Below are 27,600 nucleotides of genomic sequence, written 5' to 3'. Positions count from 1 at the left end.
TTATTTGGTCTCCGCTGATGTATCAGGCTGTATTGTAAGTCTCCCTCTTCTGGCTGCTGGTGGGAGTACTTGGTAATAAGTCCACTCTACTGAATATGCTGCTGACACAGGCTAGATATGATGTTTGTGATTATGTTACAATGTGAACATATGTCTGATCCTCTCCCAAAGTATTCTGATAGTATCTCTGATATTCTCTCCATATGATATAGAGATGACATTTGGCTACAGAATATGCTGCAACTCACTCTGCATCAACTTTATTGCTTGTGTTATGGGCGGTTTTTGAGTGTAAAAGCTGTGTTTGTAATGCTATTGATTTAATGTTGTTCTAGTGAACATAGTTTTGATCCTTGCTCTCTGCGCTTGGAGAATCTCTTCTTTTTTTTTTTAAGTATATATTTTCCATCCATTTCACTCATAGTCTGTATCCCTGTGCAGTCAGAACTTTGACCTCAGGTATGCCATCATCTCTGTTACTAGCCAGTTCCTCAGCCGCTGTTCTGCTCTCAGGACCATAGATTGTATTGACGTATGAGCCGTGTCTCTCTAGCACTATCTCGCTGGGTCACCCTGGTAACGCATGCCTCCTCTGCATGTGAAGCACTGCATGGATCACACTCACTACACTGTCGGTCACCACACCACACCACTCAACACTCTCACACTGGCTGTCACCCCTACCTCTGTCTGCACGAAGCAGTTTACTTAAACAACCAAGCAACTCATGACATATTGTCATCACAGAAGTGTCTTTCCTTATTATCGTGGCCTTTACTGAATGTCAACAGATTGTCCTTTCGTCACATTTACAGCAGGTCATGCCCTATAAGAAGCAGGTGTTAGACAGTTCTACTCAACACGGACTGTTCCCAGTCATGACTTCAGTCCCCACCCCCAGCATCCTCCCAGCATCCCTTTCTCTCAGCTAGCCAGCGCTTTCCTTGGGCCTCATCATCCTGATTGGTGCTCTTCAGTGACCTTTAGACATACTGGCTAATATGGTGGTTGCTAAGCACTGATTGGCTTAACCGACGTGACACAATCATGAGTCCTCAATCACTGCTTTCTGGAAGCTGGACCATGACTCACTTAATGCTCCCTCCCTTCTTTCCTCCCTCCTTCCCAATATCCACCCCCACCTCTTTCTCTACTTCCTCTATGTGGATGCTCACCCCCTGCCTCCCATCCCTCCCCCTTTCCTTTCTGGTCCCCCTTCCTCCCCCCTCCAACAGAACAACGACAACGAGACCCCTCTCCACTGTGCCGCTCAGTACGGCCACACCCAGGTGGTGCGTCTGCTACTGGAGGAGCTGACCGACCCCACCATGAGGAACAACAAGTTTGAGACGCCGCTGGACCTGGCGGCGCTCTACGGCCGGCTGGAGGTGGTCAAGCTGCTGCTCACCGCCCACCCCAACCTGCTCAGCTGCAACACCAAGAAACACACGCCGCTGCACCTGGCGTCACGCAACGGACACCTGGCCGTGGTGGAGGTGCTGCTGGACGCTGGCATGGACATCAACTATGAGGTGAGGACTGAAGAGAACACTGGGTCTGTTGTCTCTCCTGCCTGTTCAATGATCAGGTTCAGTGTGTTGTGAGAGCGTAGTTATGTGGATATATAGAGACTGAATGTGTCCATAATGTCATGTTGTGTACACCATTGCAGCATTTAGGCCTACAAACTCATAGGCTCTTGACTCAAACCTCTTGAGCTCTTTATTTAGACTAAAGAACCAGTGTTTTATTTTATTTAACCTTTATTTAACCAGGAAAAGCCCATTGAGACCCAGAGTCTCTTTTTCAAGGGAGACCTGGCCAAGAAGGCAGCAACAATCAATACATTACAGAATTAAAATATACAGCAACACAACATAATCCAGCATAAAAAAGCATTTACATTCCTCCGTAACAGAGTTTCCCATCAATATTTGACTGTTTAAGGGGGCTTTTGGGCCCTCTTCTCTTCTTATACCAGACTGTGCCATCCATCAGTCGTGTCCTACCTCCACTTCCCTCATCTCTGCTCTGTGGCAGGTCTGGGCCACCAAGAATCCTTCAGGTCTTGCGTCCTGCGGTTTCCATTAGCATGGCGCAGCGAGCTGGAAAATAATCTAGTTTGATTCCTCAACCAAATAATTTGCCATAGCAAAACACACCGGGGTGGTGTCCGCCAGCGGATGAATAACCAAAGCCAAACTTCTATTTCACTCTGATCAAACCTGTCCTCTGTGTTCAGGAAGTATCCTGCTGGTTTAGCTTTAAGCTGTATGCCCTAGCTGACCAAGATGAGAGGAATCAGAATCAACGCTTGGTGGCGGTCTAGATAGCAGGTCTTCATCTGTTCCTCTCAGCAGGGAGGGTTCGGGTTAGAGATCTGACCTCTGCTGTTCTGTATGTTGCTGACCTGGAGTCTACTCTGATGTCATGTTTTGTTATTGCTCAGCCACAGCATTGTTTTGATTATGGTCTGTTTGTTGTCTCTCTGCAGACGGAGAAGGGCAGTGCCCTCCATGAAGCGGCACTCTTTGGGAAAACCGATGTGGTGCAGAAACTTCTGAGGGAAGGTCAGACACTGACGTCTCCATTTAGTCAACATGCTCATAAGATACAACACGTTTCTACCCGCTGAATAATGCAGATATAACCCCCTGCTCGTCTCTCTCTCTCTTCCCCTAATCCCCTGCTCTGTCCTCTGTGTCTCTTCCCCGTCCTGCTCCAGGGGTCAATGTCAACATGGTGGACAACAAGGGCCTGACTGCGCTGGACACTGTCAGAGAGATGCCCTCTCAGACGAGCCGGCAGATAGCAGCTCTAATTCTGGGTAAGAAAAACAGACATAAATGGTTCCCTATGGGATTATAAGGAAAGATGACCTTACCTTAACCACAAACTGATTTCCCAAAATGTTTTTTCTGACTAATGATATTATTTGAATGACCTTTTCTTCTTTATCTCTCTGCAGGTCATATGTCAGGAAATCCCCCTGTTTTGGACTTGCCTCCTCCCCCTCTCCCTCCACCTAATGAGAGCCCTAGTCCGAGGAAAAAAGGTATGTCGTATCTATACAGAAAACCTAAAGTGAAGTGAGCCGTTAGAGGATATGGTGTTAACGCGTAACTACCAGCCAAGGCTCTCTACCTGTGTGTTGCTGTGCATTGCCACCTGTATTTGTACGAGTATCAATATGTGTGTTAAAATGTGTGTGTTGTAGGTGAGATGGAGGTGGTGAGTGCACTGCTCTCGGGGCTGGCCCCGGGGCCTGAGGAAGAGAGCCCGTATGAGGCTCTGTTTGAGGCCACCTCCTGTCACTCTCTAGACAGCCTGGCTAGCGGGAAGTCCTCCGACAGGGACTCTGGACGGCCTGACAGTGAAGCCGGAAAGGTTGGTCTGGAACTCTGCCTTCCACCACAGAAACACACAACATGTGACTCAAGAAGTTTGCGTGGCTGGGCATCTAAAATATTTCTTTCTCCACTAGAGGGCAATAGTTCTCTGCATTTAATTGTTGTTGAGTGGACTGGATTTAGAAATGATGACAGCATATCTCTTTATCACTAGAAAAGCCTGGGACAATGACGAGTCTTTTGGCCGTCAACATTCTAACAGTCTAATAAATACATTTGATATAATAATTTGGTTGTGTTTATGAAGTTCTTAGGTAACATTACACTACGAAAGAAAATGTATTTCAAAGTACAACGTAGCATTTTCATTAGTTAATGTAACTGTAGGCTATGTGTACAAATGAAAACCACTAAAACACCACAATTAAAGTGTTAAAATCCATGAAAAAAAAAATGTGTTATTAATTTGTTAAGCACCATTATGAAACTAAGAAAATGCATTTCAAAAGAACAGAATGGCATATTTTGAGTTTAAATATATTACTGTGCTTTGAGTGTTGCGAGTGCATGTAGGGAGTTTATGGAATCGCCATCATTCTGCCAAAAAGGCCCGCGGGGGTGTGGTATATGGCCAATATACCACAGCTAATGGCTGTTCTTAGGTACAGTGCAACGCGGAGTGCCTGGATGCAGCCTTTAGCCGTGGTATATTGGCCATGTACCACAACCCCCTGTGGTATATTGTCTGATATACCACAGCTTTCAACCAATCAGCAACCAGGAGACAAACTACCCCGTTTATTATTTTAAATAATAGAGCTCAGGGGTTCATTTCTAAGAGTGATTTGGAAACTACAGAATCTGCTAGACATCAAAACGTCAAAAAGTTTGAAAAAGTAACTTTTTGGCGCTCTGTTAAACTGCCCTGTTCATCAGATTCTTCATATATTGATACTATTCTCACCCATCAGACTATTGTCAATGTAATCTTGTCTTAAGATAACTCTTAAGCTAGTTGTATGTGTGAAATTAGTTTCGATATACACTCACCGACCAGTGTATTAGGTACACCACCCCATTCACAAAAATGGATCGCGCCTACAGACGGTGAGAAACATGGCCGTGGCTTGCTATATAAATCAGGCAGACAGGCATCGAGGCATTCAGTTACTGTTCGATTGAACATTTGAATGGGAAAAACGAGTGACCTAAGCGACTTTGAGCGTGGTATGATCGTCGAGTCCAGGCGTGCCGGATCCAGTATCTCAGAAATGGCCTCGACAAACAAAAATACAGCTTGTTGATGGGAGAAGTCCAAGGAGAATGGCAAGAATGGTGCAAGCTAACAGGCTGACCACAGACAAATAGCTGTGCAGTAGAACAGTGGTGTGCAGAACAGTATCTTAGAATGCACATCTCGTAGGTCCTGGTCACGGATGGGTTATTGCAGCAGACGACCACACCGTGTTCCACTCCTATCAGCTAAAAACAAGAAGAAGTGGCTCCGGTGGGCATGTGATCACTAACACTGGACAATTGAGGAGTGGATAAACATCACCTGGAACATCACAGCGAGTTCAGTTTACTTGAGTGGCCAATGCAGACCCCAGACCTCAACCCACTAGAGCCTCTTTGGGATGAGATGGAACAGGCTGTTCACAGCTTGAATGTACCTCCGTCCAATCTGCAGCAACGGCGTGATGCCATCACGGCTGCATGGAGGTAAAGGGGTGTCCGACCCGGTACTAGATGGGTGTACCCAATAAACTGGCCAGTGAGTGTAGTGCCATTGAATGAAGGTAGGCATAAAAAACCAACATGTCCTCTTAAAACGGCTTATAAAACAAATTCTGCTTGTGATATCAAGATGAAAATAATTAGTGTGTTATCTAGACTTACTTAGGAAAAGTACGTGGGCGGGGGGAGGACATGACTAAAATGTATAATTAGAAAAGTACATTAGTTTTGCGTCCACATGACACGCTCTCAGCTTTTCTAGTGTTGAAATCTTTGTTTGATTTCAATGTTCCAGTTCAACCGACCTTCTACAGTACTTCAAGATATGTGTCAAGCTAATGTCTGAGCACAGTCAGTGATTTCGTTCTCTGTTTGTCAATTACAGAAAGACCGGCTGGCTCACCAATCCCAACCTGCCCCAGGCCATGTGGAGGAGCTTAGCTCAGAGGTCAGAATCTATGGTCATTAAAGCTCTGTTTTGATGGACCATGTTGTAATGGTTGGGTTAAATGCGGAAGACTCATTCGGTCGAAGGCATTCAGTTGTGCAACTGACTAGGTATCCCCCTTTCCATTACTTTTGGCCAAAGCAATCAATTAGTTCTTGCTAGTTTTGTGTGTAAGGAACGAGCTAAGGACTGTGTGGATGACCGTAAGGTCTAGTACAACCATGAGAGGGCACTGTGGAGTGACTTATCTCACTGTATGAGTCCTCAGCGTCACAGGACAGTTTGAGATTAATACTGCACAAGCCTAACAGAGGTGGTATGGGTGTTCTGTACTGTGCTGACCCTGTCTCCCATCTCTCCCTCACAGGCCCTATTCACTAACAGCAGCATCAATGAGAGGGGGGAGACTGAGGAGGAGGATCACACGTATGAACTGCTGCTGTCCGCCCAGACCAAAGTCCCCCAGTCCGCACTGGACCCCCCATCCCAGAAAGGTACACACTTAGACAGGACAAGGGGTGTAGAAAGTGATTTGGATTGGATCAAGGATGATATTCAAATCCCTTCATGGATTGATGGAATATGATGTGAGCTGTGAGGGGAACGGCACCTCAGTACCTCCAGGCTCTGATCAGGCCCTACACCCAAACAAGGGCACTGCGTTCATCCACCTCTGGCCTGCTCGCCTCCCTACCACTGAGGAAGTACAGTTCCCGCTCAGCCCAGTCAAAACTGTTCGCTGCTCTGGCCCCCCAATGGTGGAACAAACTCCCTCACGACGCCAGGACAGCGGAGTCAATCACCACCTTCCGGAGACACCTGAAACCCCACCTCTTTAAGGAATACCTAGGATAGGATAAAGTAATCCCTCTCACCCCCCCCCCCCCCCCCTTAAAAGATTTAGATGCACTACTGTTCCACTGGATGTCATAAGGTGAATGCACCAATTTGTAAGTCGCTCTGGATAAGAGCGTCTGCTAAATGACTTAAATGTAATGTAAATGTAATAAAACACTGCTCCCTCAGCCTGAAGAATAAGGAGCACTTGCAACCTCTCCCCCACTCCACCCACATGCCCCCTCCCTAGTGCTTTGCAAAGTGTCACCCCTCATTCCTAGCAGCATTACACCAGGGATGGAATGGAGAAGGGGTCAGTTTTCCAACCGCTCCCTAAACCCCTCCTGCTTCCACTCTGTCTGGTTGTAACCCTTTACCCAAATACAGCTCAGGTTTAACCTCAACGGCATCAGTAGGAGAGAGCTTGGAATATGCTAATGTGTGATATCCTACTCAGGATGGTCATAGCTGTATCAGAGGACTCATTCCTTAGCTTTGGCTTTTGAATGACAGTGCGTTTCATTGGATTACATGGGATTTAATTAACAGCACATTGGAGTCCCTGTCTGTTGATATGAATGTTTTTAAACCGTCCCCCAGGCTTTCTGTTCTGTCACATTCCTAATAAATGAATTGTGTGTCACTAAACAGTGTCATAGAAATTAATGTGGAGAGCCTGATTGCTGATGTAATCACTTCCCCTTTTATTTAGATGAATGACTAGATGTCCAGCCCTTGACTTGCGTTCCTCTGTAATGTTGTTAAGATGTTTAATGGGTTGGTTTGAGGAAGGCTCATCTTTGCTGGCTGCTTAATTGTCTGCTCTTCTTTCTGTTTTAAAAGTGTCTGTCTGAGTGTCTGTCTGAGTGTCTGTCTGGCCATTGTCTCCAATACTACCCACAATACCATGTGCATAAAACATGAGCTTTATTATACTTCCCTTTCCTATTCACTTTGCATAATATCATCCCTGGCAGTCTTGAGATTGAATACATTGAATAGAAATGAAATATGATGGTTGTACTACCTTACTCATGATGACCTAACTAACTGCTGTCTATCCTGCCTCCCCAGATGGGAACACTACAGTCAAACAGTCTTCCAACAGTCTCCTACCTCAGGTATGACCTGCATCTCCATCTCATCCCTCCATCTCATCCCTCCATCTCTCCCCTCATCCCACCATGGCTGCCATGCTGCCTGTCATCTGACTCACCTGTGCTCTGGAACGCTGTGTGATTAATAAGATGTTATTTACCTCTAGTAGCTACATATCAGGACACCAGGTAGCCTAGCAGTTGGAGCATTGGGCCAGTAACAGAAAAGCCATTAATAGGACAAATCTTCCGATGTGCCCTTGAGCAAGGCACTTAACCCTAATTGATCATGTGGCCGTGACCCCACACTCTAAGGGTGTCTCAGGGAGAGTAGGATATGCAAAAAACACATTTCCAATGATCTTTTCTCCTGTGTGACACACTGCTTACACAGAGAAAGACATGGACAAAGACCTAAATAAAGGTCCCTGGGCTCCTCCACGTTCTGCTTTGACATGAAATCGAACCATGGCGTCTGACCTTTTCCCCTAAACATGTATTTTTACACCATGGTACTGCTCCATCCTGCGAGGATGAATATCTTACATACAGGTACTTCATCAGGAAATATGTCTCCCTGACTGAGGTCCTCGTGACAGTCTGTGTCTCTGTTTAATAGCCAACCCTGGCCACCGGGACTCCGGGAGAGTTACAGCCTCTCCCCTCACTCCTCTCCTCCCTCTCTCCACCTCGCTTTCCTTTCCATCCCTTTTAATTCCCCTTTTCCTATCCCCGTCTCATCGAATGTAACTGGAGGGCCCTATAAAGCTGTCTTTTCTATTTATTATCCTATCATATCTATTTATACTGCCTTTTTATTATACAGTTAGCTGCCACAGGGTTTTATTTGCGTTGCTCTCCCCCCTCCTCCCATAACCTCATCTCAAATCTGTTTTTTCTTCCCCTGAGGTTCTTATTTGGAGCAACTCTACCTTTGCTGCCTCGTTTTTTTTCCCAACGAGTCTCTGTGTGGCTGATTGGCTCGCTGGCTGAATGGCTGGTGTCCTCTGTGTTCTAATCAGCAGCCAGCCATCTGAGGCTATCATCCATATTAGGAATGATGATGCACGGCAACGTGGAAGCAATCACTGGGACGCTTTCTTAATTTAATATCATAGTGTGGGGCTAATTCGGGCTGTGCTAATCGTCTGCTATGCTGTGATGGTGGTTTTAGTTGGGATTGACAGCTGTTAGTGTGCTCATCTCCCCCCTGGTCTCCTCCAGCAGCAGAAGCCCACTGCCCCTAGTGACCTCAGACCACCAGGCGAAACGGACAACACTCTGAAGCTCCCCGGACCTTCTGTGGTTGGGCCTGGACGGACGGGACTCCGCTCCACTGGCGGTGAGTTCCACCCTCTACATGCTCTACCTTCTGGATGGCAGTCCCAGGTGGGAGAGATGTGCTTGTTTCTAAGCTCCACATTGACCATAGATGCAGTAAAGGGCCATGTTCCCTCTAAGCTGCGCGTGTGCGTGGGCACACAGCTCCCACGGGACTGACAAGCAGAAGAAATATCAGCCTGCAGAGAAGCGCGAGATTGAACTTCACTTAACTTTCTAATTTTCCCCTTTAGTTAACACTGTCAGCGTGTCCCTCTATTGTGGGAATTGCCAATATAAGCCAACTTCAATGCAACAAACTGAAACAAAACGGACTATGCAAGACTTAGTATGCAAAACTAACTATGGAAGAGACTTTCTTGTAGGCACCGGAGTAGGATTCTATTGCATTGACAGGCAAGACTCAGCCCATACTATACAGACCAGTGCGGCTTAACCAATCAGAGCTGCAGTATACCGATATGCAAATAGACCATTGCCATATATGGATCTGTGCCATTCCTTTGAAATGGACCGTGTTTACACCATAAGTGGTGGTGAGTAGATGTTTGTTTTGAGATCAAAGCAAGAGCTGCATGTAGCCACGTGTGAACATTTGTTCATATTCTTTGCTAGTAAGTGAGTTTTTAGCCTAGTTATATCACACCAATGGGGGAGTGGTTGCTTCCTTCAAGTCCACAAATTATGTCATTTCTAGCCATCTTTGAAAAGTGAGTCAGGTGAAGAGCATTTATTTTTCAGTCTTAAAGGGGCAGTGTTGTATTTTGAGACAAGCTCGAACAAGCTAAGTAGCCAATAGGCAGAGGGTAACAATTTGTCTGATTCTCTGTAATAATGGTATCGTAATATTTGTATTTATTTTTTATTTCACCTTTATTTAACCAGGTAGGCTAGTTGAGAACAAGTTCTCATTTGCAACTGCGACCTGGCCAAGATAAAGCATAGCAGTGTGAACAGACAACACAGAGTTACACATGGAGTAAACAATTAACAAGTCAATAACACAGTAGAAAAAAAAGGGGGAGTCTATATACAATGTGTGCAAAAGGCATGAGGTAGGCGAATAATTAAAATTTTGCAGATTAACACTGGAGTGATAAATGATCAGATGGTCATGTACAGGTAGAGATATTGGTGTGCAAAAGAGCAGAAAAGTAAATAAATAAAACAGTATGGGGATGAGGTAGGTGAAAATGGGTGGGCTATTTACCAATAGACTATGTACAGCTGCAGCGATCGGTTAGCTGCTCAGATAGCTGATGTTTGAAGTTGGTGAGGGAGATAAAAGTCTCCAACTTCAGCGATTTTGCAATTCGTTCCAGTCACAGGCAGCAGAGTACTGGAACGAAAGGCGGCCGAATGAGGTGTTGGCTTTAGGGATGATCAATGAGATACACCTGCTGGAGCGCGTGCTACGGATGGGTGTTGCCATCGTGACCAGTGAACTGAGATAAGGCGGAGCTTTACCTAGCATGGACTTGTAGATGACCTGGAGCCAGTGGGTCTGGCGACGAATATGTAGCGAGGGCCAGCCGACTAGAGCATACAAGTCGCAGTGGTGGGTGGTATAAGGTGCTTTAGTGACAAAACGGATGGCACTGTGATAGACTGCATCCAGTTTGCTGAGTAGAGTGTTGGAAGCCATTTTGTAGATGACATCGCCGAAGTCGAGGATCGGTAGGATAGTCAGTTTTACTAGGGTAAGCTTGGCGGCGTGAGTGAAGGAGGCTTTGTTGCGGAATAGAAAGCCGACTCTTGATTTGATTTTCGATTGGAGATGTTTGATATGAGTCTGGAAGGAGAGTTTGCAGTCTAGCCAGACACCTAGGTACTTATAGATGTCCACATATTCAAGGTCGGAACCATCCAGGGTGGTGATGCTAGTCGGGCATGCGGGTCCAGGCAGCGATCAGTTGAAAAGCATGCATTTGGTTTTACTAGCGTTTAAGAGCAGTTGGAGGCCACGGAAGGAGTGTTGTATGGCATTGAAGCTCGTTTGGAGGTTAGATAGCACAGTGTCCAATGACGGGCCGAAAGTATATAGAATGGTGTTGTCTGCGTAGAGGTGGATCAGGGAATCGCCCGCAGCAAGAGCAACATCATTGATATATACAGAGAAAAGAGTCGGCCCGAGAATTGAACCCTGTGGCACCCCCATAGAGACTGCCAGAGGACCGGACAGCATGCCCTCCGATTTGACACACTGAACTCTGTCTGCAAAGTAATTGGTGAACCAGGCAAGGCAGTCATCCGAAAAACCGAGGCTACTGAGTCTGCCGATAAGAATATGGTGATTGACAGAGTCGAAGGCCTTGGCAAGGTCGATGAAGTCGGCTGCACAGTACTGTCTTTTATCGATGGCGGTTATGATATCGTTTAGTACCTTGAGTGTGGCTGAGGTGCACCCGTGACCGGCTCGGAAACCAGATTGCACAGCGGAGAAGGTACGGTGGGATTCGAGATGGTCAGTGACCGGTTTGTTGACTTGGCTTTCGAAGACCTTAGATAGGCAGGGCAGGATGGATATAGGTCTGTAACAGTTTGGGTCCAGGGTGTCTCCCCCTTTGATGAGGGGGATGACTGCGGCAGCTTTCAATCCTTGGGGATCTCGGACAATATGAAAGAGAGGTTGAACAGGCTGGTAATAGGGGTTGCGACAATGGCGGCGGATAGTTTCAGAAATAGAGGGTCCAGATTGTCAAGCCCAGCTGATTTGTACGGGTCCAGGTTTTGGAGCTCTTTCAGAACATCTGCTATCTGGATTTGGGTAAAGGAGAACCTGGAGAGGCTTGGGCGAGGAGCTGCGGGGGGGGCGGAGCTGTTGGCCGAGGTTGGAGAAGCCAGGCGGAAGGCATGGCCAGCCGTTGAGAAATGCTTATTGAAGTTTTCGATAATCATGGATTTATCGGTGGTGACCGTGTTACTTAACCTCTGTGCAGTGGGCAGCTGGGAGGAGGTGCTCTTGTTCTCCATGGACTTCACAGTGTCCCAGAACTTTTTGGAGTTGGAGCTACAGGATGAAAACTTCTGCCTGAAGAAGCTGGCCTTAGCTTTCCTGACTGACTGCGTGTATTGGTTCCTGACTTCCCTGAACAGTTGCATATCACAGGGACTATTCGATGCTATTGCAGTCCGCCACAGGATGTTTTTGTGCTGGTCGAGGGCAGTCAGGTCTGGAGTGAACCAAGGGCTGTATCTGTTCTTGGTTCTGCATTTTTTGAACGGAGCATGCTTATCTAAAATGGAGAGGAAGTTACTTTTAAAGAATGACCAGGCATCCTCAACTGACGGGATGAGGTCAATGTCCTTCCAGGATACCCGGGCCAGGTCGATTAGGAAGGCCTGCTCACAGAAGTGTTTTAGGGAGCGTTTGACAGTGATGAGGGTGGTCGTTTGACTGCGGCTCCGTAGCGGATACAGGCAATGAGGCAGTGATCGCTGAGATCCTGGTTGAAGACAGCGGAGGTGTATTTGGAGGGCCAGTTGGTCAGGATGACGTCTATGAGGGTGCCCTTGTTTACAGAGTTAGGGTTGTACCTGGTGGGTTCCTTGATGATTTGTGTGAGATTGAGGGCATCTAGCTTAGATTGTAGGACTGCCGGGGTGTTAAGCATATCCCAGTTTAGGTCACCTAACAGAACAAACTCTGAAGCTAGATGGGGGGGCGATCAATTCACAAATGGTGTCCAGGGCACAGCTGGGAGCTGAGGGGGGGTCGGTAGCAGGCGGCAACAGTGAGAGACTTATTTCTGGAGAGAGTAATTTTCAAAATTAGTAGTTTGAACTGTTTGGGTATGGACCTGGAAAGTATGACATTACTTTGCAGGCTATCTCTGCAGTAGACTGCAACTCCTCCCCCTTTGGCAGTTGTATCTTGACGGAAGATGTTATAGTTGGGTATGGAAATCTCTGAATTTTTGGTGGCCTTCCTGAGCCAGGATTCAGACACAGCAAGGACATCAGGGTTAGCAGAGTGTGCTAAAGCAGTGAGTAAAACAAACTTAGGGAGGAGGCTTCTGATGTTGACATGCATGAAACCAAGGCTTTTTCGATCACAGAAGTCAACAAATGAGGGTGCCTGGGGACATGCAGGGCCTGGGTTTACCTTCACATCACCCGCGGAACAGAGAAGGAGTAGTATGAGGGTGCGGCTAAAGGCTATCAAAACTGGTCGCCTAGAGCGTTGGGGACAGAGAATAAGAGGAGCAGGTTTCTGGGCATGGTAGAATATATTCAGGGCATAATGCGCAGACAGGGGTATGGTGGGGTGCGGGTACAGCGGAGGTAAGCCCAGGCCCCGGGTGATGATGAGAGAGGTTGTATCTCTGGACATGCTGGTTGTAATGGGTGAGGTCACCGCATGTGTGGGAGGTGGGACAAAGGAGTTATCAGGGGTATGAAGAGTGGAACTAGGGGGTCCATTGTGAACTAAAACAATGATAACTAACCTGAACAACAGTATACAAGGCATATTGACATTAGTACTTTAACTTTATTTTGTAAAGTATTTTCTTGCATAAATCAACACATTTTCAGTCACCTTGTCTGAATGACAAGTGGATAAACAGCTTAATGTCAAACCCTGCATAAGCCTCAAGGAATGTAGGCCTACATTAAATACCACACATTGGCTGCTACTGTAGGCTGAATGATAGAACAGCTATTTCCATGTTAAAATGTTATGGGATACATTTTCTCCATTGTTTTTGATAGTGGGCCGCTATGATAGGCCTACGTTATGATCAAATAGCCATAGTAGCCTACTGTTATAACTGTAACTCAAAGCAGGTACAGCCTAAGTGTTCACAGTAGACGCGTGCCAGAAGTTGCTCAGTGCCGGAAAAAAATGGAAATGCCATGGAAACGTGTGGAGGAAAGATGCCATTGGGGAAAGATCCCGAATGTCCTCATTGCCCCCAGGCAAAATGATTCTACATTTAGGCTGTTGTTTAGATGTGTATTTCACACTATGTTGAGGTAAAAATTGGAGGATAATGCTGTATGGATGTCAACCCTAATACATGTTCATGTTATTTTCACAAATCAACTGCATTACATTTAAAAACAACTTTGACTGCCACCACTGATTTCGCTAGGCTATCATTTTATACGAACACAAGTTACCATTTAGCAGTCACTTCTTCTAAACCTGAAAAGGGACAACTTCTAAATCTTATGCAGTGAAAACACATTGTGGGCCTGTTACGAAAATCATGATGGATTTGACAAACATCCTTATTGTTAGATCAGATTTGTTAAATGTGCTCCAATCCAACATCCTTCTATCCCCATGGTCCCAGATGTCTCACTGCTATACTCTAGTTACAGCTACTGGGTCACGAGCAGCTCTGTGCTCTTCTCTGACTCCGAGGAGCCAAAGGAGACAGGACATTTGCTTGAGAAACACGCCAGACTTGGCCGAACATAACCCGTGCATGTCGCTGTAACTGTAATGGAAGAAATGCATTAGCATCTGACTGCGGAGTGAGATTGCTAGGGTTGGATTAGTGCTGCCTGGGAGTGTATGATTGGCATTCCAGAGGCCCAGCAGCTCTGGGCCTGGATTAGGCTTGTTTAGATCAGGCTGAATTGACATTCTCTGCCAAGCGAGCTGAAGAAAACTAATCTGGTTTGTTACATGGAACAGAATTCTTGGTCAGATTTGACCATACACTGTATTATTATCTAAGAACCTCCAGCCTACTTACACTACTAGAAATGCAACGTTGTACACTTTATGCATTGGTTGGAGATTGGACAATCTTTATCTTATCCTCTTCCATCTTGCTGTCTAGTTCTTTGTTTATCTTGCTGCGTTTGCCCGTTCTCTCATACGAACACCATAGCAGGCTCATGCATATCCAAGCAGGACATAATCATGCAAACACAGACACATAGCGACACATAGCTAAGCATGCTGTGTCTGTGATAGATGTGTGCTGTTTGGGGACTGTGTCTGATAGAGATGTGTGCTGTTTGGGGACTGTGTCTATGATAGAGATGTGTGCTGTTTGGGGACTGTGTCTGTGATAGAGATGTGTGCTGTTTGGGGACTGTGTCTGATAGATGTGTGCTGTTTGGGGACTGTGTCTGTGATAGAGATGTGTGCTGTTTGGGGACTGTGTCTGTGATAGAGATGTGTGCTGTTTGGGGACTGTGTCTGTGATAGAGATGTGTGCTGTTTGGGGACTGTGTCTGATAGATGTGTGCTGTTTGGGGACTGTGTCTGTGATAGAGATGTGTGCTGTTTGGGGACTGTGTCTGATAGATGTTTGGGGACTGTGTCTGTGATAGAGATGTGTGCTGTTTGGGGACTGTGTCTGTGATAGAGATGTGTGTTGTTTGGGGACTGTGTCTGATAGATGTGTGCTGTTTGGGGACTGTGTCTGTGATAGAGATGTGTGCTGTTTGGGGACTGTGTCTATGATAGAGATGTGTGCTGTTTGGGGACTGTGTCTGATAGATGTGTGCTGTTTGGGGACTGTGTCTGTGATAGAGATGTGTGCTGTTTGGGGACTGTGTCTGTGATAGAGATGTGTGCTGTTTGGGGACTGTGTCTGTGATAGAGATGTGTGCTGTTTGGGGACTGTGTCTGATAGATGTGTGCTGTTTTGGGACTGTGTCTGTGATAGAGATGTGTGCTGTTTGGGGACTGTGTCTGATAGATGTGTGCTGTTTGGGGACTGTGTCTGTGATAGAGATGTGTGCTGTTTGGGGACTGTGTCTGATAGATGTGTGCTGTTTGGGGACTGTGTCTGTGATAGAGATGTGTGCTGTTTGGGGACTGTGTCTGATAGATGTGTGCTGTTTGGGGACTGTGTCTGTGATAGAGATGTGTGCTGTTTGGGGACTGTGTCTGTGATAGAGATGTGTGCTGTTTGGGGACTGTGTCTGTGATAGAGATGTGTGCTGTTTGGGGACTGTGTCTGGGATAGAGATGTGTGCTGTTTGGGGACTGTGTCTGTGATAGAGATGTGTGCTGTTTGGGGACTGTGTCTGTGATAGAGATGTGTGCTGTTTGGGGACTGTGTCTGTGATAGAGATGTGTGCTGTTTGGGGACTGTGTCTGTGATAGAGATGTGTGCTGTTTGGGGACTGTGTCTGTGATAGAGATGTGTGCTGTTTGGGGACTGTGTCTGTGATAGAGATGTGTGCTGTTTGGGGACTGTGTCTGATAGATGTGTGTTGTTTGGGGACTGTGTCTGTGATAGAGATGTGTGCTGTTTGGGGACCGTGTCTGTGATAGAGATGTGTGCTGTTTGGGGACTGTGTCTATGATAGAGATGTGTGCTGTTTGGGGACTCTAATATAAACAGGTATGCCCAGTCCCTCTCCATTACCATCTGAAAGCAGCTGCCTCTCAGGGATTGGGATTAGGGCCCTGCTCCTCTTAACCCCTGCCCCTTCACATCTCTCCCCCATTGAGGCTGTGTGTGTGATGGAGACATGCCTTGTCAGCAGCAGCATAGAGCAGGCAGAGCACCTGTCACACACACACACTGCCTTCCTCTGAAGGAAGGAATCACAGAGGATGCCCAACAGATTCCACATGCCTCCTGTTTCACAGGCATCTAACATCACAGTGCCCTACTCTAACGCACAGTCAATTGGGTGTAGAAGAGATTTCACATACTGAAAAGTGATAAAGTTATCTGCCATAGACATATCTTATGACTATCAGGTTATGTGGCCTTGGCCAGAGTGAACTCACACAGGAGAGGCTAGCATCACTAGATAGATGATAGCCTGCTAAACTCTCAGTGCATATCTGTTTGCTAGCTTGACTGTAGTGAGAACCACAGCTGTGTTTAGTGGTTTCTGCCTGCTGTGGGACCTGTGGAGAGTGGAGCACACTGCCCATCCTGGCCTTGCACTTATAGTGAATGACTAGAATTGGGATGTTCTCGAGCACCCAAACAGACTAATCAATGTATGTCAGTTTAACATCAACAATGTCCATTACATTCTCAGTTTCTATCACATATACACAGGTTCCCCACTAACGTATAACGTCAATTAAGATTGAGGTCAGAATCTCAATAGTTTTGCGCCTGTAGTTTTAAATGTCATTCTAACAAATGACATACAGAGCTAAAAATGCTCTCCACTCTTAGTACAGAAAAGCTATTTCCCCAGGGGCTGTAAATAAATAAATACATACTGTCTCTCTGTGACATCAATGCAACAGTAACTGTAGAATTAACATGACATCACTGCTCACAAGGCAACCAAATGAAACACACACACACACACGTGTGTTCTCTCACCAGTGACCTCATCCCTCCATAAAAGCAGTGTAAATATCCATATGTCTCAATGTTTCCAGCCCCGGTCGGACCGTTGGATCATGGGTGTTGTAGTCTGGGTCCTGTTGGTTGAACACACTAGGGGATTGTTGAAGGGAGCCATAGTGATTCGCTCATTAGTCATTCACACTCTCCAGCTGCCAAGGACAGGGTGGGTGTTTGGCTGTGGTCTCTCCATATGTTTATACACACACACACACACAGACACACACGCACATATCTTTCCAAATTGAGTAGTAGGCAGCTGAGCGTAGATGGGCACAGGGTGTTGGTACTGGGCACAGGGCGTTGGTACTGGGCACAGGGCGTTGGTACTGGGCACAGGGCGTTGGTACTGGGCACAGGGCGTTGGTACTGGACAGCTAAACAGTGCATAGAGCAAAGTGTACCAGCTCCTAGTTGAACTGTGAGCTGACAAACAGGGTGGAGTAACTATTACTATTTCACCTGGACAGATATTCATCTCTAACGGAGCTCTTTTTAGAGTTGAATGTATTGTTTTGAGAGCTGTTTGAATGACTGAATGGTATTCGAAACACTATGTCCTGTTGAGAGAGAGCTTCATTAGAAAGCTTGGAGTAACTGCAGTCTTTTTGTAGCTGTCTTTTTCTCTGAAGGACAAACTAAAACACACTGAAGGGGCCACTGCCCCGCTGTGACGTCACTGACACTGTCCCAGTTTCCCTGTCACCAAACACCACGACCCTCTCACCGGAATTGGCAATGAGGACACACACACAGGGCAGCACGACACAACAGCCCCCCTACCCAATTTCCAACACAAACACACACACACATTAACCATGTGTCAGAAGCCTGATTATCAGGATGGTGGCTGAGAGTCAGACAGAGTGGATGGAGTGATCCCAGAGTTACAATCCCAGAGATGCAGTCAGCGGCTAGTGAGTTGGGACAGGCAGGCAAAGAGCTCACACAGCTACAGCTCTACGTAGCTTTGGTTTACACAGCTCCGGCTCAGGGAGAAGTACAAGAAGGGAGGGACAGAGGGGGAGCTTGACAGGCAGAAGGGGAACAGAGGCACAACCTGGCTCAACTCTCATCCGGTGGTCGATTTGATGGTGGAAAAACAGGCTTGGGTGTCAGTGTCTCCTTTGAGGGGGAGAGAAAGAGGGCCTGTTGTTGTGAGGGGAAAAGCGTATTGTTTTCAACTGGATTGGCTGTACAGGATCTGTAAACAGGGATTGTTTTCATGCTATAGCTCAAAGCAGAAGAAGTAAGTTCCTGTTTGTTCTTGTGTTTCTGTCTGTGTCCATGTGTGTGTCCATGTGTGTGTGTGTGTCCCCGTGTGTGTCCCCGTGTGGGTGTGTCCGTGCGTGTGTCCGTGCGTGTGTCCGTGTGCGTGTGTCCGTGTGTGTGTCCGTGCGCGTGTCCGTGTGTGCGCGTGTCCGTGTGTGTGTCCGTGTGTCCGTCCGTGTGTCCGTGCGTGTGTCCGTGCGTGTGTCCGTGCGTGTGTCCGTGCGTGTGTCCGTGCGTGTGTCCGTGCGTGTGTCCGTGCGTGTGTCCGTGCGTGTGTGTCCGTGCGTGTGTGTGTGTCCGTGCGCGTGTGTGTGTGTCCGTGCGCGCGTGTGTGTGTGTCCGTGCGCGTGTGTCCGTGTGTGTCCGTGTGTGTGTCCGTGTGTGTCCGTGTGTGTGTCCGTGTGTGTGTCCGTGTGTGTGTGTCCGTGTGTGTGTGTCCGTGTGTGTGTGTCCGTGCGCGTGTGTCCGTGCGCGTGTGTCCGTGCGCGTGTGTCCGTGCGCGTGTGTCCGTGCGCGTGTCCGTGTGTGTGTGTGCGCACAGATTCTGCAGAATGCTTGTTGTCTTGCTACCATCCGGTTTCTTCCTTTGCTGATTTCCTGCGAGGATTCCTCAGTGCTGTATCATTTCTGTGGAACTTGACCTCAAACAGGGGCTGCTGCTGATTATCTCAAAGGGAGTGAGACACACACAGAGACAGGCAGGGATGGAGGAGTGGGAAAAAACTGGCAGAGCATTGAGTAATATAACAAACCTCCAAACATCCAGAGAGATGGTTGCAAGCTGGGATTGGAATTATCTGTCTTCCAGTGCTTCGGACAGCATTCTGTAGGTCCGTCTCTCCTTATCTCTCACGCTCAAACAATCACAGATCTGTTTCTGGGGCTGTGGGGACATTGTTATTAGTCCTGATAGATATTTACCTTCAGTCTCAGTCCAGCCTCCTGCCTGCCTTGACTCACTACTCCTTACTCATTTCTCCCTGCTCTTTAGTTTCCCCTCCTAACTCTCCTGGTCTCATCTCTACAGATAACTCCCTGCTCTTCAGTCTCCCCTCCTAACTCTCCTGGTCTCATCTCTACAGATAACTCCCTGCTCTTTAGTCTCCCCTCCTAACTCTCCTGGTCTCATCTCTACAGATAACTCCCTACTCTTCAGTCTCCCCTCCTAACTCTCCTGGTCTCCTCTCATCTCTACAGATAACTCCCTGCTCTTCAGTCTCCCCTCCTAACTCTCCTGGTCTCCTCTCATCTCTACAGATAACTCCCTGCTCTTCAGTCTCCCCTCCTAACTCTCCTGGTCTCCTCTCATCTCTACAGATAACTCCCTGCTCTTTAGTCTCCCCTCCTAACTCTCCTGGTCTCCTCTCATCTCTACAGATAACTCCCTGCTCTTTAGTCTCCCCTCCTAACTCTCCTGGTCTCATCTCTACAGATAACTCCCTACTCGGCCAGGACCTAGTTGCAGTACCTGAAGTGTTCACAGGCCTCTTGCACGGCTCTTCGCCTGTCTTTGACTGTCAGGTGGAGCCCCTCAGCAGGCTGCCAGGTGGGGTACTGACACAGTCCAGCCAAGGCCAACAGCCGGCGCCAGCTCCAACGGTACCCACCAAAACAACAGAAGCTCCGCCTCTGCCTCCTCCAAACATCAACATGGCTGCCATCCTGACAGACTGTGACCCCAAAGCCATCTATGCCACAGTGTCTAAGGGGGTGCCCAGGGACAGAGACAGAGACAGGATGAGGGACTTTGGGTCTGGGGCTGTGCCTGCTGGCAGGATGCGTCCCCCTGGGGACCTGAAGCTGGCCCGTAGCCTCTCCAAGTCGGACTCGGACCTGCTGGTATCGCCGCCTAGCGAGGAGGAGGGAGGGCTGGGCAGCCGGAGTGAGTCCGTCTCCAACTGCAGCGCAACCAAGAAGCGGCTGGAGAAGTCGCCCTCTTTCGCCTCTGAATGGGACGAGGTAAGACCCTTGCTTCACTGTTCTGTTGGACTTATGTTATAATATGGTGTTCTGTATTCATAGTTTATACACTCACCTGGGTGAGTTCTCAGGGATGACTTCCATACCATCACCATATAGTGTTACAGGTGAAAGGACACTACATGGTCACATTATAGCCCTCCTCATGGAGCTGTTGTCTAGTTATCGAGGGGTTAAGCTGTAGAGTAGAATGACATCATGGAGCTGTTGTCTAGTTATCGAGGGGTTAAGCTGTAGAGTAGAATGACATCATGGAGCTGTTGTCTAGTTATCGAGGGGTTAAGCTGTAGAGTAGAATGACATCATGGAGCTGTTGTCTAGTTATCGAGGGGTTAAGCTGTAGAGTAGAATGACATCATGGAGCTGAGAGGCTCGGGAACATTAGGCCTGCATGAGTGAGATCCACACACACCCCTCTCTTTAGCCACGTTTTCTCATTCATATCTGCCGTTTTCCTGCCCCTAAACTATGTATTAACCCTGCTGAAATAGAAGCCAAACCCGCTCTATCACTGCAGTGAGAAGATAATATTCAAAATTGTATATAGCCAGCCATTCAGAACTGAAATACCCTGTCTGAGGGGCCGATAACAAAGAATAAAGAGCCAGGGAGAGGAGAGAGATTAGAAGTGACGAAAAGATGGGGCTAAAAAGTGAGGAGGATCTGAAAAAGTAACAGGATGGATAGGCCTAGACAAAGAGTTGGAAAGTGAGACGAGGAGAGCGGAGGAGAAGGTCATTGAGTTGCAGCTCTATCCTCCCTTCAGGACTGACCCCGCCTCCTCAGGTTGCCATGGTGTTACACTCCAACCTAATCTGGGCTCCCCTGGAGATGGGCAACTGTTTTTAGGGTTGCCTTGAACACACTTTTCATTCAGTATTCTAAAATAGAGCCATTTGGAATAAGTGTTATCCACAGTGTTGTATACGCGTGTAACTGCACCATTATGGTATTTTGAGATGCAATCTGCATGGATTGTTAAATCCACTTGAAATCTTCCACTATTTACATCCTTTGTCTGCAAACTGGCAGTGTAATGACTCCACATGACTCGATTCCCCTATTATGTCTGTGGCAGAATCAGCCATGATGCATTTGTGATGCCGAGCAGAGGGAGTCAGCCAGGGGCTCAAGTAACAGGCTCTCCACAGTGACCAGATCACGTTGCTCTGCGGTCAGTCGGTGTACCTTTACACAACCCTATACCAACAGGCACTGGGAGCCGTGATAACGGGAAAGTTGGGGGTCGATATCCTGGTTTCTCGTCTCTGTGGTTAGCATGCAGGTGGCCAGAGCAGAGCCTGCCTGTGTGCCCGACCTTGTGTCCTACACAGAAGTATGCTTTTAGATGACCCCTCTCCCTGACCTCTCCAAGAGGGGTGGTGGAGCAGGAGAGAATTGTATTTTTGTTCCATCAGCCAAAATAATTGATAATCAACCCAGAGTAGAACCTTTTGTGCCCCACCTTCACCTCAGCTGAGAGGAATGACAACAAGAGCTAGGCTATAGCTGTATCCAAGTTAGCACTTTATTCCCTATATAGTGTAATACTTTTGACCAAGGCTCTGTATAGGCCTAGGGAATAGGGTGTCATTTCAGACACACAGCTCAGACTCAGCCCCAGTAGTGTAGTTGTGATGACAGCTGTAGAGAGGAAGTGGATGGACAGTCCGTGAGTGTGACACGCACCACCACTCAGGGAACTGAACCACAGATCATTATCTCAATAGCCTGTTTATTTGAGCCATTGATGCCTCTCCTCAACACACTATTTTATCTACAAAAGGCTATTACATTCAATGCAAAGGGAATGTATTTATTTATATACAATTTATTGGCATGGGAAATATATTGCGGAAGCAAGTGGAATAGATAATAAACAATGAAATTAACAGTGAAAAGTTTTAAAATAATAGACATTTCAAATGTTATATTATTGTCTATGTGCAGGGTTGTAACAATGTGCAAATAGTTGAAGTACGAAAGGGAAAACAAATACCACTCTGTGGTATTCCATCTGTGGTATTCCATCTGTGGTATTCCATCTGTGGCATCCCATCTGTGGCATCCCATCTGTGGCATCCCATCTGTGGCATCCCATCTGTCGTATTCCATCTGTCGTATTCCATCTAATAGATATGGGAGTAGATAATAGATAAGTCAAAGCTTTCCTTGATTTTGTGGTATTCTGACACTGTGTACTCTTTGTTTAGGGCCAAATAGCATTCCAGTTTGCTTTGTTTTTTGTTTAGTTCTTTCCAATATATTTTTTAGTTTTCTCATGATTTGGTTGGGTCTAATTGTGTTGCTGTCCTGGGGCTCTGTGGGGTGTGTTTGTTTGTGAACAGAGCCCCAGGATCAGCTTGCTGAGGGAACTCTTCTCCAGGTTCATCTCCCTGTAGTTGATGGCTCTGAGGGGTGTGTTTGTTTGTGAACAGAGCCCCAGGACCAGCTTGCTGAGGGAACTCTTCTCCAGGTTCATCTCTCTGTAGTTGATGGCTCTGAGGGGTGTGTTTGTTTGTGAACAGAGCCCCAGGACCAGCTTGCTGAGGGAACTCTTCTCCAGGTTCATCTCTCTGTAGTTGATGGCTCTGTGGGGTGTGTTTGTTTGTGAACAGAGCCCCAGGACCAGCTTGCTGAGGGAACTCTTCTCCAGGTTCATCTCTCTGTAGTTGATGGCTCTGAGGGGTGTGTTTGTTTGTGAACAGAGCCCCAGGACCAGCTTGCTGAGGGAACTCTTCTCCAGGTTCATCTCTCTGTAGTTGATGGCTCTGAGGGGTGTGTTTGTTTGTGAACAGAGCCCCAGGACCAGCTTGCTGAGGGAACTCTTCTCCAGGTTCATCTCTCTGTAGTTGATGGCTCTGAGGGGTGTGTTTGTTTGTGAACAGAGCCCCAGGATCAGCTTGCTGAGGGAACTCTTCTCCAGGTTCATCTCTCTGTAGTTGATGGCTCTGAGGGGTGTGTTTGTTTGTGAACAGAGCCCCAGGACCAGCTTGCTGAGGGAACTCTTCTCCAGGTTCATCTCTCTGTAGTTGATGGCTCTGAGGGGTGTGTTTGTTTGTGAACAGAGCCCCAGGACCAGCTTGCTGAGGGAACTCTTCTCCAGGTTCATCTCTCTGTAGTTGATGGCTCTGAGGGGTGTGTTTGTTTGTGAACAGAGCCCCAGGACCAGCTTGCTGAGGGAACTCTTCTCCAGGTTCATCTCTCTGTAGTTGATGGCTCTGAGGGGTGTGTTTGTTTGTGAACAGAGCCCCAGGACCAGCTTGCTGAGGGAACTCTTCTCCAGGTTCATCTCTCTGTAGTTGATGGCTCTGAGGGGTGTGTTTGTTTGTGAACAGAGCCCCAGGACCAGCTTGCTGAGGGAACTCTTCTCCAGGTTCATCTCTCTGTAGTTGATGGCTCTGAGGGGTGTGTTTGTTTGTGAACAGAGCCCCAGGACCAGCTTGCTGAGGGAACTCTTCTCCAGGTTCATCTCTCTGTAGTTGATGGCTCTGAGGGGTGTGTTTGTTTGTGAACAGAGCCCCAGGACCAGCTTGCTGAGGGAACTCTTCTCCAGGTTCATCTCTCTGTAGTTGATGGCTCTGAGGGGTGTGTTTGTTTGTGAACAGAGCCCCAGGACCAGCTTGCTGAGGGAACTCTTCTCCAGGTTCATCTCTCTGTAGTTGATGGCTCTGAGGGGTGTGTTTGTTTGTGAACAGAGCCCCAGGACCAGCTTGCTGAGGGAACTCTTCTCCAGGTTCATCTCTCTGTAGTTGATGGCTCTGAGGGGTGTGTTTGTTTGTGAACAGAGCCCCAGGACCAGCTTGCTGAGGGAACTCTTCTCCAGGTTCATCTCTCTGTAGTTGATGGCTCTGAGGGGTGTGTTTGTTTGTGAACAGAGCCCCAGGACCAGCTTGCTGAGGGAACTCTTCTCCAGGTTCATCTCTCTGTAGTTGATGGCTCTGAGGGGTGTGTTTGTTTGTGAACAGAGCCCCAGGACCAGCTTGCTGAGGGAACTCTTCTCCAGGTTCATCTCTCTGTAGTTGATGGCTCTGAGGGGTGTGTTTGTTTGTGAACAGAGCCCCAGGACCAGCTTGCTGAGGGAACTCTTCTCCAGGTTCATCTCTCTGTAGTTGATGGCTCTGAGGGGTGTGTTTGTTTGTGAACAGAGCCCCAGGACCAGCTTGCTGAGGGAACTCTTCTCCAGGTTCATCTCTCTGTAGTTGATGGCTCTGAGGGGTGTGTTTGTTTGTGAACAGAGCCCCAGGACCAGCTTGCTGAGGGAACTCTTCTCCAGGTTCATCTCTCTGTAGTTGATGGCTCTGAGGGGTGTGTTTGTTTGTGAACAGAGCCCCAGGACCAGCTTGCTGAGGGAACTCTTCTCCAGGTTCATCTCTCTGTAGTTGATGGCTCTGAGGGGTGTGTTTGTTTGTGAACAGAGCCCCAGGACCAGCTTGCTGAGGGAACTCTTCTCCAGGTTCATCTCTCTGTAGTTGATGGCTCTGAGGGGTGTGTTTGTTTGTGAACAGAGCCCCAGGACCAGCTTGCTGAGGGAACTCTTCTCCAGGTTCATCTCTCTGTAGTTGATGGCTCTGAGGGGTGTGTTTGTTTGTGAACAGAGCCCCAGGACCAGCTTGCTGAGGGAACTCTTCTCCAGGTTCATCTCTCTGTAGTTGATGGCTCTGAGGGGTGTGTTTGTTTGTGAACAGAGCCCCAGGACCAGCTTGCTGAGGGAACTCTTCTCCAGGTTCATCTCTCTGTAGTTGATGGCTCTGAGGGGTGTGTTTGTTTGTGAACAGAGCCCCAGGACCAGCTTGCTGAGGGAACTCTTCTCCAGGTTCATCTCTCTGTAGTTGATGGCTCTGAGGGGTGTGTTTGTTTGTGAACAGAGCCCCAGGACCAGCTTGCTGAGGGAACTCTTCTCCAGGTTCATCTCTCTGTAGTTGATGGCTCTGAGGGGTGTGTTTGTTTGTGAACAGAGCCCCAGGACCAGCTTGCTGAGGGAACTCTTCTCCAGGTTCATCTCTCTGTAGTTGATGGCTCTGAGGGTGTGTTTGTTTGTGAACAGAGCCCCAGGACCAGCTTGCTGAGGGAACTCTTCTCCAGGTTCATCTCTCTGTAGTTGATGGCTCTGAGGGGTGTGTTTGTTTGTGAACAGAGCCCCAGGACCAGCTTGCTGAGGGAACTCTTCTCCAGGTTCATCTCTCTGTAGTTGATGGCTCTGAGGGGTGTGTTTGTTTGTGAACAGAGCCCCAGGACCAGCTTGCTGAGGGAACTCTTCTCCAGGTTCATCTCTCTGTAGTTGATGGCTCTGAGGGGTGTGTTTGTTTGTGAACAGAGCCCCAGGACCAGCTTGCTGAGGGAACTCTTCTCCAGGTTCATCTCTCTGTAGTTGATGGCTCTGAGGGGTGTGTTTGTTTGTGAACAGAGCCCCAGGACCAGCTTGCTGAGGGAACTCTTCTCCAGGTTCATCTCTCTGTAGTTGATGGCTCTGAGGGGTGTGTTTGTTTGTGAACAGAGCCCCAGGACCAGCTTGCTGAGGGAACTCTTCTCCAGGTTCATCTCTCTGTAGTTGATGGCTCTGAGGGTGTGTTTGTTTGTGAACAGAGCCCCAGGACCAGCTTGCTGAGGAACTCTTCTCCAGGTTCATCTCTCTGTAGTTGATGGCTCTGAGGGGTGTGTTTGTTTGTGAACAGAGCCCCAGGACCAGCTTGCTGAGGGAACTCTTCTCCAGGTTCATCTCTCTGTAGTTGATGGCTCTGTGGGGTGTGTTTGTTTGTGAACAGAGCCCCAGGACCAGCTTGCTGAGGGAACTCTTCTCCAGGTTCATCTCTCTGTAGTTGATGGCTCTGAGGGGTGTGTTTGTTTGTGAACAGAGCCCCAGGACCAGCTTGCTGAGGGAACTCTTCTCCAGGTTCATCTCTCTGTAGTTGATGGCTCTGAGGGGTGTGTTTGTTTGTGAACAGAGCCCCAGGACCAGCTTGCTGAGGGAACTCTTCTCCAGGTTCATCTCTCTGTAGTCGATGGCTCTGAGGGGGTGTGTTTGTTTGTGAACAGAGCCCCAGGACCAGCTTGCTGAGGAACTCTTCTCCAGGTTCATCTCTCTGTAGTCGATGGCTCTGAGGGGGTGTGTTTGTTTGTGAACAGAGCCCCAGGACCAGCTTGCTGAGGGAACTCTTCTCCAGGTTCATCTCTCTGATGGCTCTGAGGGGTGTGTTTGTTTGTGAACAGAGCCCCAGGACCAGCTTGCTGAGGGAACTCTTCTCCAGGTTCATCTCTCTGTAGTTGATGGCTCTGAGTTGGGTGTGTTTGTTTGTGAACAGAGCCCCAGGACCAGCTTGCTGAGGGAACTCTTCTCCAGGTTCATCTCTCTGTAGTTGATGGCTCTGAGGGGTGTGTTTGTTTGTGAACAGAGCCCCAGGACCAGCTTGCTGAGGGAACTCTTCTCCAGGTTCATCTCTCTGTAGTTGATGGCTCTGAGGGGTGTGTTTGTTTGTGAACAGAGCCCCAGGACCAGCTTGCTGAGGGAACTCTTCTCCAGGTTCATCTCTCTGTAGTTGATGGCTCTGAGGGGTGTGTTTGTTTGTGAACAGAGCCCCAGGACCAGCTTGCTGAGGGAACTCTTCTCCAGGTTCATCTCTCTGTAGTTGATGGCTCTGAGGGGTGTGTTTGTTTGTGAACAGAGCCCCAGGACCAGCTTGCTGAGGGAACTCTTCTCCAGGTTCATCTCTCTGTAGTTGATGGCTCTGAGGGGTGTGTTTGTTTGTGAACAGAGCCCCAGGACCAGCTTGCTGAGGGAACTCTTCTCCAGGTTCATCTCTCTGTAGTTGATGGCTCTGAGGGGTGTGTTTGTTTGTGAACAGAGCCCCAGGACCAGCTTGCTGAGGGAACTCTTCTCCAGGTTCATCTCTCTGTAGTTGATGGCTCTGAGGGGTGTGTTTGTTTGTGAACAGAGCCCCAGGACCAGCTTGCTGAGGGAACTCTTCTCCAGGTTCATCTCTCTGTAGTTGATGGCTCTGAGGGGTGTGTTTGTTTGTGAACAGAGCCCCAGGACCAGCTTGCTGAGGGAACTCTTCTCCAGGTTCATCTCTCTGTAGTTGATGGCTCTGAGGGGTGTGTTTGTTTGTGAACAGAGCCCCAGGACCAGCTTGCTGAGGGAACTCTTCTCCAGGTTCATCTCTCTGTAGTTGATGGCTCTGAGGGGTGTGTTTGTTTGTGAACAGAGCCCCAGGACCAGCTTGCTGAGGGAACTCTTCTCCAGGTTCATC

General features: G+C 48.0%; 1 protein-coding gene across 6 annotated transcripts in view; it reads left to right on the top strand.

Annotated features, from left to right (window-relative positions):
• LOC115132623 (ankyrin repeat and SAM domain-containing protein 1A-like) overlaps positions 1 to 27,600 on the top strand; it is a 131,525-nt gene that overhangs the window by 44,330 nt on the left and 59,595 nt on the right. For 5 of the 6 annotated variants that reach the window (XM_065020781.1, XM_065020780.1, XM_065020783.1 and 2 more), the window contains 10 exons: positions 1,236 to 1,532; positions 2,495 to 2,570; positions 2,726 to 2,827; positions 2,969 to 3,055; positions 3,218 to 3,387; positions 5,473 to 5,535; positions 5,903 to 6,029; positions 7,447 to 7,493; positions 8,694 to 8,811; positions 19,806 to 20,332. In XM_065020781.1, coding sequence (XP_064876853.1) covers positions 1,236 to 1,532; positions 2,495 to 2,570; positions 2,726 to 2,827; positions 2,969 to 3,055; positions 3,218 to 3,387; positions 5,473 to 5,535; positions 5,903 to 6,029; positions 7,447 to 7,493; positions 8,694 to 8,811; positions 19,806 to 20,332 — 1,614 coding nt within the window. The remainder of the gene's footprint in view (positions 1 to 1,235; positions 1,533 to 2,494; positions 2,571 to 2,725; positions 2,828 to 2,968; positions 3,056 to 3,217; positions 3,388 to 5,472; positions 5,536 to 5,902; positions 6,030 to 7,446; positions 7,494 to 8,693; positions 8,812 to 19,805; positions 20,333 to 27,600) is intronic. The other variant, XM_065020779.1, reaches the window with a different exon arrangement.

Source organism: Oncorhynchus nerka, linkage group LG7, assembly GCF_034236695.1.
Source record: "Oncorhynchus nerka isolate Pitt River linkage group LG7, Oner_Uvic_2.0, whole genome shotgun sequence".
Classification (NCBI taxonomy): Eukaryota; Metazoa; Chordata; class Actinopteri; order Salmoniformes; family Salmonidae; genus Oncorhynchus; species Oncorhynchus nerka.
The sequence above is the reverse complement of the archived record's forward strand: the minus strand, read 5'-3'. Positions and strand labels throughout refer to the sequence as shown.